Consider the following 18,101-nt stretch of genomic DNA (forward strand, 5'->3'; position numbering starts at 1 on the left):
TTGTTTTATTAAAATAGCAATTTTTCTGAAATTTTAGAACTTTTTGATATCCCGAATTACTGAAAGAAAAGGAAAAAAACAAGGCGGCGTCCTGGTTCGCAGATGGGCTGGCCCAGCAGTGCGCGAGGGGTGCGCGCTCGCTTCTTCCGCAGCGCCTAGGTCGCCATATAGGCGCTCCCATTTGTCACAACCTGAGAAGATGAGGTGATCTTTGCAATTAGTGATATCGAAATAAAAAGAAATCATTAGTTGAGGAGTACTCGTTGCAAAGATCACCCCAACCCCTCAGGTTGCGACAAGTGGCACACATACAGCGCGCTACTTGTCGCAACCCGGGAGTTTTTTCTTTTTTTCGTAGATCCGTTTATTCAAAATATTTTATCTTGCAAACCGTGCGTCCAAATCTCAAATTGTTTTCATCATTGCATTCCTCGTGTCAAGATCTTCAAAACTAGATCCTATGTTGATATATTTTGAAGAACTTTTTTTTCATGAAAAAAACCGACAAAAAAACCGAACAAAAAAACCAAACCGGGAGCACGGGTTTTTCCCCTTTCCGAAAGAGGCACGCCCGTGCCTCTCACGAAATCACAATCGTGCCTCTCGCGGAAGCAAAACCATGACTCTCACAAAAGGAGAAAAAAGAGAAAATATGTTTTTTTCATTTCTGAGGAGGCACAACCGTGACTCTCGCGAAAGCACACCCGTACCTCTCACGAAAAAAACAGAAAACACGTTTTTTTGTTTCCGAGAGGCACGGCCGTGACTCTCGCAAAAGCACACTCATGCCTCTCGCGGAAGCAAAACCGTGACTCTCGCGAAAGGAAAAAAAGCAGAAAACGTGTTTTTTTCGTTTTCGAGAAGCACACTCTCGCGAAAGCACACCAGTGCCTCTCGCGGAAGCAAAACCGTGACTCTCGCGAAAGGAAAAAAACAGAAACACGTTTTTTCGTTTCCGAGAGGCACGACCGTGACTCTTGCGAAAGTACAACCATGCCTCTCGCGGAAGTAAAACCGTGACTCTTGCTAAAGGGAAAAAACAAAAAAAGCGTTTTTCGCAAGAGAAAAAAATTGACATTTTTTTTGTCGAAAAGCTAAAGAAGACCGGTGAAAAACCAAAACTTTGAAAAAAAACCCCAGAAAAAAACCCGTTTAAATAGCCGAAAACACGTGCTGAAAAATAAAAAACAAAATTTGAAGGGAGCGCCCAAAGTATGACACATGGCAAATTGCTGAGAGCATGTCGAGTGACGCTGATCGTTGCGAGGTGGGAGAGCTCGTTAGCTAGTGGCTCCCCAAATAAAAAGTCCGGTTGAAAACAGACAGATGGGCCGGCCTGTGCGTTTGGTCGAGTGTCACAATGAGCGACGTATTAGATGGGCAGCTAAACAGAAGCACGAGCCCACTACATCAAAATAAACACGGCCGTCTTTCTTCGTCGCGAGCAGCCGCGACGTGAGATGACCCGGGCGCCATGGCCGACCCCTCGCTCCGTCCGGCAGGCCACGGAGCTCCACGCCCTCCTCACCGCGTCCGGCCGCCTCCTCCACCAGCCCTCCGCCGCGCACCTCCTCAACTCCCTCGCCAGCTGCATTTCCCCCGGCGACCCGCTCCACCTCCGCTACGCGCTCAGCCTGTTCGACCGAATGCCCTGCTCCACCTTCCTCTTCGACACCGCGCTCCGCGCCTGCTTCCGCGCCTCCTCGGGACCTGAGCACCCGTTCCTCCTCTACCAGCGTATGCGCCGCGGGGGCGTGCCCCCCGACGCCTTCACGTTCCACTTCCTCTTCAAGTGCTGCTCCCGCGGCCGCGCGCAGGTCCTCCTGTGCCGGATGCTGCACGCCGCGTGCTTCCGTACCATGCTTCCCTCTGCAGTGCCGCTCATTGCGAGCCCTCTCATCCATATGTACGCTGGGCTTGAGCTCCCCGGCGATGCCCGCCGGGCTTTCGACGAGGCTTCTGTGAAGGACGTGGTTGCTTGGACGACGGTCATCAGTGGGCTGGCCAAGACGGGGCTGCTTGATGATGCGCGGCGCCTTCTGGCGCGGGCTCCAACGAGGAACGTGGTCGCTTGGACTGGTTTGATTTCGGGGTACTCGCGTGCTGGTCGGGCTGCTGAGGCTGTGGATTGCTTCAACCGCATGCTTTCTGATGGCATTGCACCGGATGAGGTTACCGTGATTGGCGTGCTCTCGGCATGTGCTCAGCTGAAGGATTTGGATTTTGGACGCTCACTGCACATGCTGGTTGGGGACAAGAGGATGTTGATGAGTAACAAACTTGTAGTTGCGCTCATCGACATGTATGCCAAGTGTGGTGACATTGCCTGTGCAAGGGAGGTTTTTGATGCTTTAGGTAGGGGCCGAGGACCCCAGCCATGGAATGCTATGATTGATGGATACTGCAAGGTAGGCCATGTTGACATTGCACGCTCTCTGTTTGATCAGATGGCGGACCATGACATCATCACATTTAACTCGTTGATCACTGGGTACATCCATGGTGGCCGGCTTAGAGAAGCGCTACTTCTTTTCACAAAGATGAGGAGACATGGTTTGCGTGCTGATAATTTTACCATGGTGGGCCTTCTAACTGCTTCAGCAAGTTTAGGTGCATTGCCACAGGGCAGGGCCTTGCACGCTTGCATTGAGCAGAGGCTGGTGGAAAGAGATGTTTACCTTGGTACTGCACTCTTGGACATGTACATGAAGTGTGGGAGGGTGGAAGAGGCGACTGTTGTTTTCAAACAGATGAGTGTGAGAGATGTTCACACTTGGAGCGCCATGATTGGAGGTCTCGCATTCAATGGGATGGGTATGGCTGCTCTGGAGCACTTCTTCTGGATGAAGTGTGATGGCTTTCATGCCAATTCAGTTACATACATTGCTGTTTTGACTGCATGTAGTCATTCATGCCTACTGGATGAAGGCCGTCTGTATTTCGACGAGATGAGATTGGTGCACAATGTACGCCCCCAAATTGAGCATTATGGCTGCATGATAGATTTGCTGGGCCGCAGTGGACTTCTGGATGAAGCTATGGATCTTGTGCGGACCATGCCAATGCAGCCAAATGCTGTGATATGGGGCTCCATCTTGAGTGCTTGTAGAGTCTACAAGAACGTCGATCTAGCTCAAAATGCTGCAGATCATCTTCTGAAGCTAGAGCCAGCTGAGGATGCTGTCTATGTCCAGATGTATAACATTTACATTGATTCTAGACAATGGGAAGATGCATCAAAAATAAGGAGATTGATGGAAGAAAGGGGTGTGAAGAAGACTGCCGGTTACAGCTCGATTGCCGTGGCTGGGGAGGTGCATAAGTTTGTAGTTGGTGACCGATCACATCCACGCAGAATGGAGATTATTGTAATGTTGGAGGAGATTAGACGCAGTTTAAAGTCAGTAGGATATTCACCTATCACGTCGCAGATAACAGTGGATGTCGATGAGGAAGAGAAAGAACAGGCACTTTTAGCACACAGTGAGAAATTGGCCATTGCATTTGGCCTCATTAGTCTAGCACCAAACCTACCGGTTCATATCATAAAGAATCTCCGGGTCTGTGAGGACTGCCACTCTGCAATCAAGTTGATCTCAAGGCTTTGGAACCGGGAAATCATTGTTAGAGACCGGAGTCGGTTCCATCACTTCAGGGGTGGAGCATGTTCTTGCAATGATTTTTGGTGATTAACGCTTTGTAAGGCGCTGGTCCTGGTGTAAAGCTTGAAGGATGAGGAAACACTAAAACATAATACTATTTCTTCTTCAGATTAGCTTTCAGGTCGTGATTCCCAGTTGCCAAAGGTATCCTCTGTTCTCTTCGATGTGCCATTTGAGTTAGAGAGATTACTCATGTTCATCCTCTGAGAGCAATGGCTACTTTATCAGGAAAAGAAGGTCAGTTGTGTCACACTGATGAATACCAGTTGGCTCACTGGAAATGAGCTCCTCTTCACACGATAACATTCAGCACACACATAGTCCAGGTGGAGATCGAACTGATGGAAGTGAATGGTATCCATGTTCTTCTCGTGTAATCTGCATGGCTGCCCTTGTTTCCTAAGCTGCAGTTTCTGTGACCTGTTGCCATGTTAATGAACAGGCCAGCCCAGTAACACCGAGGGTAAGTAGGCTGAAGTCAATAGTCTAGATGGGACATATAGATTGCTGAACAGGCCTGCCCAGTAACTCTGGTGGTTTCTTTTCTGTGGCATTTCAGGGTTGAAAATGTAGACAAAGGAGGTGGCGCATCCATGGCACCCTGCAGCCGTAGTTCCATGCTCCATGCTCAGTGAGGCCAAGTGGAATTCCTATGGCTTCCTTTGTCCCAAGGTCTGGAATTCAGTTTTGTGGAGCTACGAAGCACATGATGAAAATGTGCTGGGAAAGAGAGCTGCAAACATGCTGATAGATGCTGGGAGAAGGAAAAAGGAGTGGTACCCAGGAGGAACTAGTCATCAATATTATTAAGGTAGAGCTGTGGATCGAACCGAGGCTGGCTAACCCATCGACCATGGTGCAAACCAGCAAGCCCCTGCCCCCTGGGTGACTTCTCTAGATGTTGGGGAAACATCCAGACACCATTTTGCAGGTATCAAACTTCTTTTACGATGTTGTGGACAAGAAAAATAAGTGCTGCAAGGATGAAAGAGATGCCATGTGGGCAAAGAAGCCAATAAGTGAAGGTCAGTGCCTATAGCTTAACCAAGATGAGACCTGTAGTTTAGTGCATGAGATCAAAAACCATATCGGCGCCGTAGCTGGTTACTCTCTCGAGATGCCATTTCTCCCAGCAGCATATTGTGAATCTTCTTGTCATCCTACCGAGTTAGCAAGAATCTAATCCCCGCACCGCATTATTCTTCTTGCTGATCTTTATTTAATTATCAATGCTAGTTGTATTTTGGATTAGTTTGGGCCTCGAATCTGAGTGTCCTGATCTGAACACGTCACCTGCCAGTCAGATCACTGATTGTTCTGAACCTGATCAATTCTTCCATGTTTGACTCAGCGATGGGAACTTGAGTTGCCTTTGTATGTCATTTTTAGCCTTTTGTCTCGATCTGGCTTCGCTGATTGATCTCGTTACTGATTCAGCTCCCTGCCTCACCATTGCAGGAAACTATCGTCTGCTTCAGATTGGGTTGCTGAAGTAAATGAAAAAAGGTGACTACCGCTTTGAGCTGAGCTGTTGAGGGAGGCACAAGTTGAATGGGCTTGGTAGTGCAGGGAAGGGAATCAGATGGAGCATTTCAGTGTGGCGGGGTATGCAGGAGGATGGATACATCGCAGCATGGCTGGCAAGTCCATTGCAAAAACTGGTGTGTCTGAAACACATATAATGCGCCTTTTGTATATGTTTTAGTGAAAGGCTATATTTTATTTTCACCAACAATCTGGTTTCTGTTTTACGGTGTGATTGGGTCGAGCCGATAACCGCGGGCCGAACATAGCGTGCGTTTGCTTGATTAAATACTACTCCCTCTGTTCCTAAATATAAGTCTTTGTAGGGATTCCACTATAAACCACATACGGATGTATATAGATGCATTCTAGGGTGTAGATTCAGTCATTTTGCTTCGTATGTTAGTCCATAGTGGAATCTCTATAAGGACTTATATGTAGGTACGGAGGGAGTACTACACCAAATAGTATTATTATTGTTGACACTGAAACACAAAGGTGTGTGTGTTCTGCTACCTATTGCTGAATGAAAACACATTCCAGTTTTCCTGTATAATGGTCAATCCAAACCCTTTAAATAGTGTTTCCCCATCAAGAAATCAAGAGATCCAGTCACTCCCGGACGCTCTGAGAGCTCACGCGATTCTGGCCGTCCGATTCGTTTACTTGATGCGTTTCCGGGCGTACGATCGAGCGGTGAGAGAACGTCGCCCATCAGATCGGGGCATCGCTCCTGTAGCAATGAATAGTTACCGTCTCGCGGTAAAGATCTCGTGCCACCGCATGTAATTCCTTTGCCATGCCGAGGGCATTTTCGTAATTTCACTTTGATGTATAAAAGTGCAACACCCATAGGGTTTCTCCCCAATCGGCGTCCTCCCCTCTTCCTGTTCACGCGAGGGAGAGCCGCCGCCGCCCCGTCCCCTTCCAAACTCCTCTCTTCCCTGCCTCCCCTCGCGCCGCCGGCCATCCTCCCCGTCCGCCGCCGCCGGCCATCCTCCCCGTCCGCCGCCGCCACTGACCAGCCACAGCTGCGCTACCATCCCCTCCCCTTACCTCGATTCAGATCCTCTCCTCTGCTCTTCTCTTGTTCCTTCTCTCCTGACCCCCTCACTTGTTTGTTCGATCTAGAGCAGCAGCCACCCTCCATGGACGAGGACGACCACCACAGCAACGACGGCGCCCCTCACATGGTCGAGCTCGACGGAAGAGTGCTCGCCATGGCCGCGTTCGTCTGCTCCGGTGTGGTGCAGCCGAGGTTGGCCAACGACGAGGTCGTGTACCACCGCCTCGATGGCTCCTAGCGCGGGTAAGCAAGGCAGCACCCCCATCCCCATGGTCGTTTCAGTTTTCATAGGCTCCTTCTTCTTTTTGTGTGCTGATGACACCTGCTCTTCTCCATGGAGTTGACAAGATGGAGATCCTTGCCATATCTTATATTCTTTAGTTGTCAAATGTTCACTCAGCTATTCAGATTGCTGCATCTTGTCTTCCAGTTTTTCTTCATATTAATCCATGCTATGGATTATGACAAATAGAGCCGACAATTTGTGCCTTATAACTATGGGGTCAGGATGGTATTTATGCATCTACTGATACTGTTTGTGTTTGCAGTTTAGAATCTTAACGCTTGATATTGACTTTCCAGGGGATGTATTTCTAATGTCCAGGTAAACCGGTTTACAATGCAGAGGTCCCTTCACACTACAGGAAAGTGACAATCAGTAAAAGTTAAGGTCAGACTTTGGAGAAGGTAAACATGTATTCTACATATGGTTACTTTTATGTGCTTTTAGATATATGCAGTTTCTTGGGTGACTAAGATGGTGTAGAGGCTCTGCCAGGATTATTTGTATTTTCTGCCACCAAATAAGCTGTTACAAAAGGATAACAAATGCAATATCTGTTCTGACCAAGCTGAGTTCAAAATTAACTATAAGAACAGACATTTACCAATAAGGAAATCTGATAGGTTATGTGTTGTTATCGTGTAAAATAGCAGCAAGACATCACTACTGAGAGATATTTATGCCTGCATCATGATAGGTCTCCTTCCAAGTTAGTTGACCTGTTTTTTCGATCCCAAGTTTATTGGCCTGTTTTTTTGTCCTTCCGAGGTTATTATTCAGTTTTTTGTGCATGCTGAACTGGCATATTTAGTGGCGAGTTTGGTGCTTCTATCACTGTGTTCTTCGAGAATCTCATCATATCTCTCTATCCTAGGAATTATATGACCACTTCCATGGAAAATAACATTTAAGAGAAACTTCATCACAAACTGTCTTTGGTGTGATATTTATAGACTGTCTCCCACAACAGATTATTGACATCACAATTGAGAGAAGCTTTGATTTCACTATATTCTTCCTTTTGAAATTAATATTTTTTGTAGACAACAACTCTACTCATTTTAGTGGAGGAGGCAGCGACTCTGACAGTTTGGAGAGTTAACACATCTGGTTGCAGGGCGTTAGAGGATTTGAGTAGAGGCTGGCGAGTGGTGTCCACAGATTGTACAGCGACCAAGCGGCGTGAAGAATCAATGTGGATCTATCATTACCATATGGACTAGGTATGTAAAGTTATTCCTCTGGTATGCTTTATTGTGGCCATACGGCCTTTTATGTTTCATTCCTTTTGTATTTCTGTCAACAGAAAATGCAGAGCCGCACCTTAATTGTCATGGTGATGTTGGATGGCATGGCAGTTGTCCAGTTCTATTATTTTAAGAAGTCGATGTGTGTATATCTGACAAAGTGATAATCACATTAGACTAAAAAGCTTAGAAGTAGAGTTTAAAAGAAAATTCAGAAGCATTGGAGGCTCATGCTTGTACTATCATGTTTTATGCTCCAGTTAGGAGTGGTGTTTCTAAAATAGAGATTATTGATTTTCACATATATAACCTGTGTTCATAGTAGCATCCCTGTCTCATTCTTTCTTTTCCATTTTCTTCTCCCTCTAAATTGTGGATCTCCTATTCAAATTAGTAATCTTTTCAACTCTTTTTATAACTTCGCAGGTTTCAGAAATAAGATGTTTGCTTTATTGAACTAAGATGTTCTCTTTTTGAGAGAGTATTGCGCTAAGATGTTTTATATTCCTTGGATACAAGCTCCGTGAACCATTCATGTAGTTACCAATTTTAGACAGATTTTGTTTCAGTTACGAAGGTTTAGAGGGATACATGAATGATCTGGAGTTTCAGTTATCATTTGAGCTACTTCCCCATTCGTATTCTTAACACTAATACATCCTATTAATATTAATTAATTATGATGCTGCCATGTTCATTTCTGCCCTTGGAGGGAGATGGACTTATGGTGCTGCCAGCGCAGCACTTAAGGGCTTGGAGGTTGACAAGGCGAAAGAGGCCTGTTGTCAGCCACCAAATTATGATGTTGAGTACTGCCCGAGCGGAAGATAGCAAGGCGGTTGACGTAGGATACGGAGTAAGCAGAGCTAGCGGCAGTGGACGCAGCTACCACGTCGGTGGGCGCACCAGAGGCACAACACAAGGTGGATCATCGAGGATGTAGTGCACATCAAAGCAGTCGCCGTCCCGCGGTAATACATGACATGTTAGGCTGTTACTCGCTAGCAGCAGAAATATTCAGCTTATTCATGCGGTAACAGCAGGGTCTGTTGCGCTGAATCTTTGAGATGAAACCAAACCAAACTAATACATACCTAGCATCCGTCCAGAAGTCTTGATTACGGAATATATATGGCCCCATTTTAAGTTTCAGAGGATATACTCGAATATCTGTTGTTTTGTAGGGATTTGAAAAAAAAAAGAAAAGAAAAAGCACTTATAATAAGGCAATGGCTTCGTGAGAAAGCACAAGAAATATCGTTGCGCGGCAGCAAGGCATACCTTAATTTGCTTCATGGTGAACTGGAAATGTGCTTCTATGTCAAACTGAAAAAATATATATGTTGTCAGGCTCGCAATTAATAAAGATATACTTTCAGCAGGTCAGGCTAGGAATTAATAAAGTTATACTTGTTGAAAGTGACGCTAGAAACAACAAAAGGCTATTTGGGTTAGATAAATGTCATTGGAGTCCGAGAAGGTTGCACAAACACGAACCAGATTAGAAGTAGGTCGGCATAAATTTTGTGTTTTTGTGAAGTTAAATAAAATTGACATCATATATACTAACGCGTAGTTCTTCTACTGTATGCAGGACATTCAAAAGGCAGTGACTGTTGCCTCTGCTGTATCGACGACCCTGATCATGTTGGACAGATAAATAAGATATTACTACTCCCTCCGTTCCTAAATATTTGTCTTTCTAGAGATTTCAAATGGCTACCACATACGGATGTATATAGACATATTTTAGAGTGTAGATTCACTCATTTTGCTCCGTATGTAGTCACTTGTTGAAACCTCTAGAAAGACAAATATTTAGGAACGGAGGGAGTAGATGTGAAGGTTCGCCATAACTTCTTATTTTATACCAAAATCTAACAAGCTAATTATTATTTCGTTGCTTTATTTCTTTCGCTGCATACTCGTATAAATCTTGCTCTTTCTAAAGAAATGCAGAATTTTATATGTGCATGCTTGACTAAATAGATATTAGCCAAATACAAGTTGGACATGCTTCACTATGATAAGCGGTACCCAACTGATTGTCGCCTCCATAGCTTCCATCATGGACGACTGGGGTGGCGAACCATGCCACTCAAGGCATCACTTTTCAGTTGATTGCCTTAGTCATGTTTGAAGATAGTGGCAATTAGGTCTTTATATAATGTTGTGAAACTAGCACAGATGATGAAACACTGTAGGGTGATATACTTAATTTACCTGTAATCTACTAATTTTTATTAGTTGTGATACCAGTTATATAAATCACAACTAAATAATTTTCTTAGTATTTACTACCATGTGCAATCATGAATGCTAATGATAGTTTTTAATTTGCGTGTATATTCTTTATATGAATAAACCATTTAGTCTCACCAAAAAAATTGTATGCTATTGAATTACTGGCTTGATGGATGTTACCCCCAAACATACCCTTTGTCTTTTATTTACTGTTGAAACAATTTGTATATTTCTATTGTTTCATGCATTTTTTCTATATCTATGTAGTTCTTTCCTCTACATGGACGGGCGCGGCAATCGCACGCATTTGTGATCTAGGATAAATGCTTTTGCTTTATCATAGGCCACTAAACATGCTAAGCTTGTGTGGCTGGAACACACGCTTAGGTACAACAATCGGACCCAGCACCACGCGCCAAGGCGCTGCTGGTCACTTATATAGCATCTCCTTATTCGTATATTATTCACATATAGCATCTCATTTCTTGTTTGATTGCTTATATATGCTCAGCGGGAGAAGCACGAGGCGCTGCACCTCTGACCCTGTAGTGCTTGGCTCCAATTCATCAGGGAAGACGCCGACAAGCATCAAGCTGCCCTTGGTGCTTCCTCGTCATCAAGGAGGAGGACGTCAGGAAGTGCCGTCCTCAAGGTACGTCCTCGCGGCTTTGACCTGCCTCTTTCATGCACCTTATCCTTCCCTATTTCTCTTGCTGTCGCCATGTTCGTGCCGCCCTAACCTAGGTTGCCATCGCTCCTCGGCGCTCTGCGGGCACAGCCGTCACCACACCACAGAGAAGGACGAGGATGTGATGCTGCTCCTTCTTGTGGTGTATGCGTCGGCGTGGCTTGCGGTAATGAGGCATATCCTCGTGGGCAATGCTATTTGAAGACCATTCATGTGATTTAAAAGAGAAGATGTCCAGAATGTCTATGCTATTTGAAGACCATTCATGTGATTTAAAAGAGAAGATGTCCAGAATGTCTAAGGAGGTTGAAGATGACGATCAAAAGATTGATAAGTGACTGCCAAGATGCCAATAATGCTTGCCCCGTGCCATTAGTAATACCCTTGCTCTTTATGAAATCTTTCCTACTCCCTCCGTTCCTTGATATATGGTGTATAGATTTTTGAGAAAAAACCCGAAATATAAGGTGTATTGCGTTGCACCACACGATTATATTTCCTTATATTAGGCAACCTCCTCTATTTTCTCATGCCAATTAGTCAGGTGTAAATTCGCCCAAAACTTATGAAAATTTCCTCCATGTGCGTTCTTTAATTTCCGTGCGAAAAATTATACACCCTATATATAGGAACGGAGGAAGTATTATATATCGATGCAACAACTATCGTTGCAGTTTGTGAGATCCTTATTTACATACATCACTCAGCGGCTGGCCTGTACAGAGTTGCGTGGCAGGCATATGTGTTCCCAACCATCTTATCAATTGTTGGCTTGGAATGATTTGCTTCATCCAATTGTTGTTTGTCAACAATTCCTTTTTTTGTCCATGTCGATTCTGATTTTAGAGGACACGTATGTTTCAGAACTATATTGTTTCTATGTTTTTCCCTGATATATACTGAATGATGCAGTAATTGATGTTTCAGATTATGAAATCCCTATTTAATGGATCGCTCGGTAGTTGTCTTGTATGAATGCATATGCTAAATCTGGATTTCTACTAACTTAGCATTACATGCTTCATCAAAATATTAGGACCGGCACCCTCGCGCCAAGGCGTGATTCGATCTAGTTACTATTTATTTACAGCGATCTGTGAGAATCTCCAGTCCACCGAAACCTTCCTTTTTCGGAGTATTTCTGAAGAAAAAGCATAGGGCACTGTATTTGACAGCAGATTCGGTGCGAAAAGCCTCATCACTAGCAGCGGATTAGGAATCCGGGCCCCTTCTCCTCCTTTGGACCGCTTTCTCCCCATCCACACCACTACTGGAATCGCTCCTCCCTTTTCTTCTTCCCCCTTTTCCGCCCCCCTTTTCCCAGCTCCTTGCACAGCCAACAAGTCCGGATCGATCAGCCCGAGCCCCCTGCGACTCCGCCACCGCGCCGTCTCCCCAACCCCCGCCTCAGTCCCGCCCCAAACCCCGCCTCTCGCGCCCGTCGCCGGTCCCGCTCTTGCTCGCCGCCGGGACGCCGCGCTCCTGCTATCTACCCCCCACCCCGTCCCAGCCCCTGCCCGTTGGGTTTTGAGGTATGAGCTCGTGTCCATCCCACGCTGGTCTTCGTGATTTCTGGGTGCGTCGTCTAGATCCGCCCCGGGTCTCACCCCCAAGCTTGGTTGCTTGTTCGGTTGTTCCTGTCAGGGAGAGCGGAAGGGGCCGAGGAAGGGATTAGGGCTGGAGCAGGGAGCGCGCAGGCGGCGACATGTCGGGGGAGGACGTCCGCAAGGTCTCTCGCCAGGACATACAGCTCGTCAGTATCATCATTTCACAACTGACTAACAATACCTCTGCTCTGCTGCATTCTCGTTTATTTTTCTGCTGATTCCTGTCGATCCAAGCTAAGCTGCGGTCTAGGTCAATATATCATGCGCGGCGTGTGCTGTTGCTTGTTGATGTCGAAAACCCAAAGTAGCAGGCAACAAGTATTTGTTATTTTTTCTTGTGGGTTGGGGGAATGACTTTTCATGGCTCTTGTTTCGGCATATGTGATAGTTAAAATTAGTAAGTGGTTGCTTGCATGTATCGATGACTCATGTTGCTAGTAACTGCTGGTGCAGGTCCAGAATCTCATCGAGCGCTGTCTCCAGCTGTATATGAACCAGAAAGAAGTGATTGATACCCTCTCCCTTGAGGCCAAGATAGAACCGAGCTTTACTGAACTTGGTAATGGTCTTTACTTTGTACATTCAGAGATATCTTTAGTCTACTAGCTATGAGGTCCCAGGATTGGTAAACAGTATCATAGTTCATACATAATTGACCGGATGACTGAAACTGTGGGTAATTTCTGGTTTGCACAGCATTAACAAATGCTTTTGGTAGAAACCATATTTCTGATGTTGCATCAAGAATTGTTATATCATTAGTTCATTACTAAACCATGTCTCCGGTGTTGCGTCAAGAATTGTTATATGATGGCTAGATAAATCTTCTGTTCTTAATATAAACCTCACAGAAAATGTTCAGTTCCCCTCGTTTTGATCTTCGAGAATCCATTAGTACAATTTTCTAACATAATGGAAAATCTCGCAAACCACAATATGTTCTCTTCAGTTGTGGCTCCTCATGTATTTATGCCAACGGAAATATTTCTTTGTTCCCGTCTGTGCCTTGAAATTGTGCAACTTGACGACACAACAAAGCACTAGCAGAAAGCTTGTGTAGATGTAGAAGATTCAGTTGATAGGCTTATAATGTTGACTTTGTTGGCAAATAACACAAACAGGACATCATGTATTCATGTCCACCTAATTCATGTTCAACATCCCAATTGTTTGAAGATTGATTTGCACGAACTGCTTTGTGCTGAAGGTTTACCAGTGGACTGTAGCTCCATTATTAGTATGATAACAGACCTACAAGTAGCATACATGTGAAAATGTTTGAACCGGTCAAGTGGAACTGGCATGGACAAATTCCCCGAACGTTCATGAGCATTCTCTTTCATCCCTCCAAAATATATCTTGTTCCATCTCTTAAATTCTTTTCAAATGAGTAAATTGTATGATGGGTCCTCAAACTTATGGCATCAGTTCACCTGGGTCCTCTCCTCCACTCCCAAAGTGCACTTCAATACCTCTAATGTGGAATAAGTTGCTCATTAGTCGTCCCAGTCCCACTTCTGTGGCTTCTTTTGTCAATGTGACTCACCTGGTGGAGGATATATCACTGATGTTTTTTTGCAAAATTACTGAAAACCCTTCTGGCCTACATAAAGCCCATCAAAGCCTTCTCTTTGACCCCATCCTGTTATCAGAGATCTGTGTTGTAGTTTTAGTTTGGCTTAGGTGAGTGAATCGAGCACTGTATCCTTAATAACCAATAGGCAGCACACCTGATTTATTATGACTGCTCATTTAAAATGTTCAGGAAATCGTTAACTGGTAACTGCTCGGTCGGCTGGCGAATAGGGGATTAATAGGCGAATTGGCCAGTTAATTGGCTGATAAATCAGTTAATCGGCTACTTGGTGACCCACCTAACAGGGATTAATCGGCCAGTTAGCTTATCAGCCGATATTTTGAACACTGCTCATTTTCCTTACAATGGCTAGTGAAGTTTGAGTGGAATTGCATTCACAAGGAAATTCAACATTCAGTTTGAGTAAAGATAAATCATAAAGTAATTGGTAACATATAGCCTGTTTGTGGAACACAAGTCACAAAATACAAATCATAGCATCAACTTTGTAAGATGTAACAAGCTGCCAGTGACTTTCTGAATTGGCAATAGGATTTATTACTCAAAGTACATGTGTAACTAGCAAGCAGTGGGACACAAAGCTCGATATAAATCTCGTACTTCAAAATATTTTCCAAGCCAATTATGGGCATAATTTTTATGCCGTAGTGAATCTTGTGGTGACCAACCTCATTCATAACTAACACTTATGGTGTATGGTGAGGCGACATCATATACATGTCCTGACTTTGTGTGGTAGAAATTTAAATGACTACATAGAAAAACCTAACGTTGTATGACAAGTTGATAACAATTTAATTCCAATTGAGTTGTACATGACTACATGCATACCTTGTCGTTGGCCATGTAGGCTGTAGCAATCTTCTTTTCACTTGCACCACTAAGTATACTAAATGTGTTCAGTTCACAACTCCACATGGCATTAGCAATGAGCAAGATTAAATAAACAGAGGAGATGCACTGCACTAGCCACTGCCCACAGATATACTAGCAGTACATGTGGATTGCAGTGAACAAGATTAAATAGCCAAAGGCAGTAGGATTAAAATATGCACTGCACTAGCACTACATTTCTACTTATATACTACTCCCTCCATTCCAAAATAGATGACTCCACTTTATACTAACTTTAGACTAAAGTTAGTACAAAGTGGAGTCATCTATTTTGGAACGGAGGAAGTAGTGCACAACATGTTCAGAACAGAGCAGAACAGAGGAGCTTTGCAGAGAAAGAAATAGAGCACATCACAGCAGAGGAGGAGAGGGCATCACAGCATAGGGGAAGAAGAGAAACGTGGAGGAAGAGGAAGGAAGAAGAGAGTGGAAGAGGAGGAGGGAGGGGTAGCTTACCTCGACAGAGTTGGCTCTGAAGCTGACCGGAGAGGTGCTGCACCTGCGTCAATCTGTGGATCAGTGGATGGGGACGGAGCAAGGTGGAGCTGATACTCGCCTTTGTCCTGGAGTTGGGCGGAGAGGAGGTGATGGACAGGAAGATGCGCCTCCGACCTGGAACTGGGAGGAGCTGTATGCGGGGTGGTGGGAAGAGGCGTGCTGGCCGCCACAGCAAAGTCAAAGAGAAGCCCGGTGGCCGATTCTCTCCCTCCCTCCCTCTCCCTCTCCCTCCCTCCCTCCCTCCCTCGGATCAGAGAGAAGCCTCATTCCCTCCCATCCTAGCTATTTCTAGTGCCTGGCTGCTATTTCCTCCCACCCCTGCTTCCTCTTCCCGTGCACTCTGCTTGTGATGTGCGAAATCGCCTAAGTCGACTCCAACCTCGCCACTTCGATTTCAAATAGGCGTGATGCCTCTGTAACCGATGCCACATTCATGTTTTGTTGTGAGGGTCGACGGCTTGGCCTCGACAGGGACCACGACAGTATTATCCTTGTTATGGCGACGAGATGGGGATGCCATGATGCTATGATTATGGATGGTGGGTGATATGTAACTGTGTATCATAGTTCTGCTGTATAAAAAAAACCAAAACGATCTTCTGTAGTTTTTGAAGGTGTTGGTGCAACCTTCAATTGCACATGTTTGGCATGAAATCGCCTCAATTGGTGGGTTAAGACATATGATTTATGGCACACCAGGGAGGCAGGGACCTACATATGCACTTTGGGCGTTCATGGACCTAGACGAACCACCCCACAACTTCAAGGATCCCCTGTACATTGTACTCTTCGTAGAAACATGTGTTTTTTGTTGTCATTCTCATCCTTAATCTTTTGTTCTTACTCTGTTCTTTCCAGTTTGGCAAAAGCTTGAGGAAGAGAACCGTGAGTTTTTTAAGGCATACTATTTGAGGCTGATGCTTAAGAATCAAATAACGGCCTTCAACAAGCTTCTTGAGGATCAGTTCCAGCTTATGAACAAAGACTATTCTTCGGGAATCCCTTCTATGCCTCTCACTAATGGCTCCAACTCCACAACATGTAAGACATGTTTTTTTCCCAGCTTTAGAGCTTTCTGTGGTATCTGTTTGTCTTTATCTGGTGTAATAATGCAATTATCTCTCACCAATTAAGTAATGTAGAAACAAGTATAAAGTAGTCTCGAGAACTTTCTCAAGAAGTTCCTGTTTACTTTGTCAAAGTGGTATTGCTGCTCAAGAGGGCTATGTTTGTTGCCTCCGCTTTCCATACTGTATTGACTTGCTGATCAATGACATTTTAACATGGTCTGCTATTTGCCTTGTTTCAGTGAAGCAAAACTCGTGCTTTTTACCAGAGTCTGGTCCCATATCTGCTATGCCAAATGGTGCGATGCGCAACGGAAGTTCAGGTGGTTTAATAAATGGAACATCATCTGGTGATCAGTCAATTTATGGTGGCAAAGACATTCACGGTCCTCATAGTGGTATGGATGCTTCAACCAGCGTGCTACCAGCCCAGAATGCATCTGCTTTGCTGTATGGTGCAGATAATAATGGTACAACAATAAAGACAGAGTCAAGCTATTCGAGCAACGCTGATTTTGCTTTCTGTGGGAATGCTTTCCTTGAATCATGCCAATCAATTGGCGATGCCTCGGCTGGTTCCTTTAGCAGCTCAGAGTTGAACGGGCAACCACTGAATGATGCACTTTTGGATATGGAGTCATCGTCATTTGGCTTCTTGAGCCAGATTCCCCAGAATTTCAGTTTTTCAGACTTAACAGAGGGGTTCAACCAAAATACAGGTACATTAATGGGAGGGAGTTTTCCATTGGTTTGCTTTCCTTATTTGAGCACCTTTTTACCTAAAGTCCATTGGCTATATAATATTTATCTACCATTTTGTTGTCTGCAGAAGTATTGGAGAATTATGGCAGGTCACCATTTCTCTCATCTGAGCCAAATAACTTCTCAGATTCTACAGGTGGAGAACATACAGGTAATCCATTTTCGTCCAGTCTTCTTTTCGAGAGCCAGCTGTGAGTTATATTAGCGCATGCCACCACCTCCACTGTAATTTTTTTTTTTTGAAATTTGAGAGGACCCGTGCCATATCTATTAGCAGGAGAAGAAAAGGTCCTCTTGCATTAGTTTGGCGCCTGCTACTGTGCATGCTCGATGTGTATTTTTCAGTTACTATACATGCTGTGGGTGCATGTTAGCAGTGTGCTATTACAGCTACTATTATACACTTCTTATGAGAGAACTAATTTAATCAACTGAAGTTCTTCTCCCTTGTATTATCTTGTCTGGCTAGTCTTGTGCACAGAGCATGGGGCTTCTTGTAGTTACTTCTCGTCTACTAATGTCTCATGCTGTGTCTGCAGGCTGAGCAGCTACCCGCCATTTTGTACATATTCATGGAGAACTTGAGCAACTTTCATGCTAGCCTTTTCCCTTGTCAGTTCCGCTGTCTTGTAATGTAGAGTATGGGATGAGTTGTAACTTGATCAAAAGATGCAGCAGATCTGGCCCCCGGTCGCTTGCCGAAGGTATTGTAGTTGTGCCCTGCCTTGTACATTGGTGTTGTGCTGTAAGATCAGCATTAGCAGCTGTGATGTTAAATTTGCTGGGTTAATGGGTTATGTTCTTGTCTGGCATGTACAACAGAAGTTTATTAATTTCAAGTGAATGCTGAAGTGAGAGTTTGATTTGTGATGGCTATGGTCAGGAACTTAGCATGAACATACATCAGTTTCATATATGTGGCACATCGGAATCTCGGTGCGAAAACACGCATGAATATGTTG

General features: G+C 44.7%; 2 protein-coding genes across 12 annotated transcripts; both read left to right on the plus strand.

The window, feature by feature from the left end:
* The first annotated feature begins 1,428 nt into the window (after window positions 1-1,428).
* LOC119327969 (putative pentatricopeptide repeat-containing protein At5g40405) lies at window positions 1,429-5,515 on the plus strand. Of its 2 annotated transcripts, XM_037601022.1 has the most exons (4): window positions 1,429-3,806; window positions 3,891-4,125; window positions 4,222-4,687; window positions 5,121-5,515. In XM_037601022.1, the coding sequence occupies exon 1, from the start codon at window positions 1,461-1,463 to the stop codon at window positions 3,687-3,689; it is 2,229 nt and encodes a 742-aa protein (XP_037456919.1). In that variant the 5' UTR covers window positions 1,429-1,460; the 3' UTR covers window positions 3,690-3,806; window positions 3,891-4,125; window positions 4,222-4,687; window positions 5,121-5,515. The 2 variants fall into 2 exon arrangements, with proteins under 2 accessions (XP_037456919.1, XP_037456918.1); XM_037601021.1 differs by having other exon boundaries at window positions 1,429-4,125.
* A 551-nt stretch (window positions 5,516-6,066) lies between these two features.
* Window positions 6,067-18,009, plus strand: LOC119328777. 10 transcript variants are annotated; one of them, XM_037601752.1, is made up of 12 exons: window positions 6,067-6,495; window positions 6,835-6,939; window positions 7,653-7,758; window positions 8,495-8,753; window positions 9,377-10,413; window positions 10,538-10,678; window positions 10,805-11,089; window positions 12,775-12,880; window positions 16,169-16,351; window positions 16,620-17,096; window positions 17,207-17,290; window positions 17,679-18,009. In XM_037601752.1, the coding sequence occupies exons 7-12, from the start codon at window positions 11,027-11,029 to the stop codon at window positions 17,681-17,683; spliced, it is 918 nt and encodes a 305-aa protein (XP_037457649.1). In that variant the 5' UTR covers window positions 6,067-6,495; window positions 6,835-6,939; window positions 7,653-7,758; window positions 8,495-8,753; window positions 9,377-10,413; window positions 10,538-10,678; window positions 10,805-11,026; the 3' UTR covers window positions 17,684-18,009. The 10 variants fall into 10 exon arrangements, with proteins under 10 accessions (XP_037457649.1, XP_037457653.1, XP_037457648.1 ...); XM_037601756.1 differs by lacking the exon at window positions 8,495-8,753 and having other exon boundaries at window positions 10,771-11,089; XM_037601751.1 differs by lacking the exon at window positions 8,495-8,753.
* The last annotated feature ends 92 nt before the right edge of the window (window positions 18,010-18,101 follow it).

This window comes from Triticum dicoccoides, chromosome 7A (genome assembly GCF_002162155.2).
Source record: "Triticum dicoccoides isolate Atlit2015 ecotype Zavitan chromosome 7A, WEW_v2.0, whole genome shotgun sequence".
Taxonomy (NCBI): Eukaryota; Viridiplantae; Streptophyta; class Magnoliopsida; order Poales; family Poaceae; genus Triticum; species Triticum dicoccoides.

Bases quoted from the DNA above. Each gene is read 5' to 3' on its own strand.
- LOC119327969 (XM_037601021.1), top strand. From the start codon at position 1,461: ATGACCCGGGCGCCATGGCCGACCCCTCGCTCCGTCCGGCAGGCCACG.
- LOC119328777 (XM_037601752.1), top strand. From the start codon at position 11,027: ATGACGATCAAAAGATTGATAAGTGACTGCCAAGATGCCAATAATGCT. The intron at 11,090-12,774 runs GTAATACCCTTG...CTGCTGGTGCAG, and splicing joins ATGCTTGCCCCGTGCCATTA to GTCCAGAATCTCATCGAGCG. The intron at 12,881-16,168 runs GTAATGGTCTTT...TGTTCTTTCCAG, and splicing joins ACCGAGCTTTACTGAACTTG to TTTGGCAAAAGCTTGAGGAA.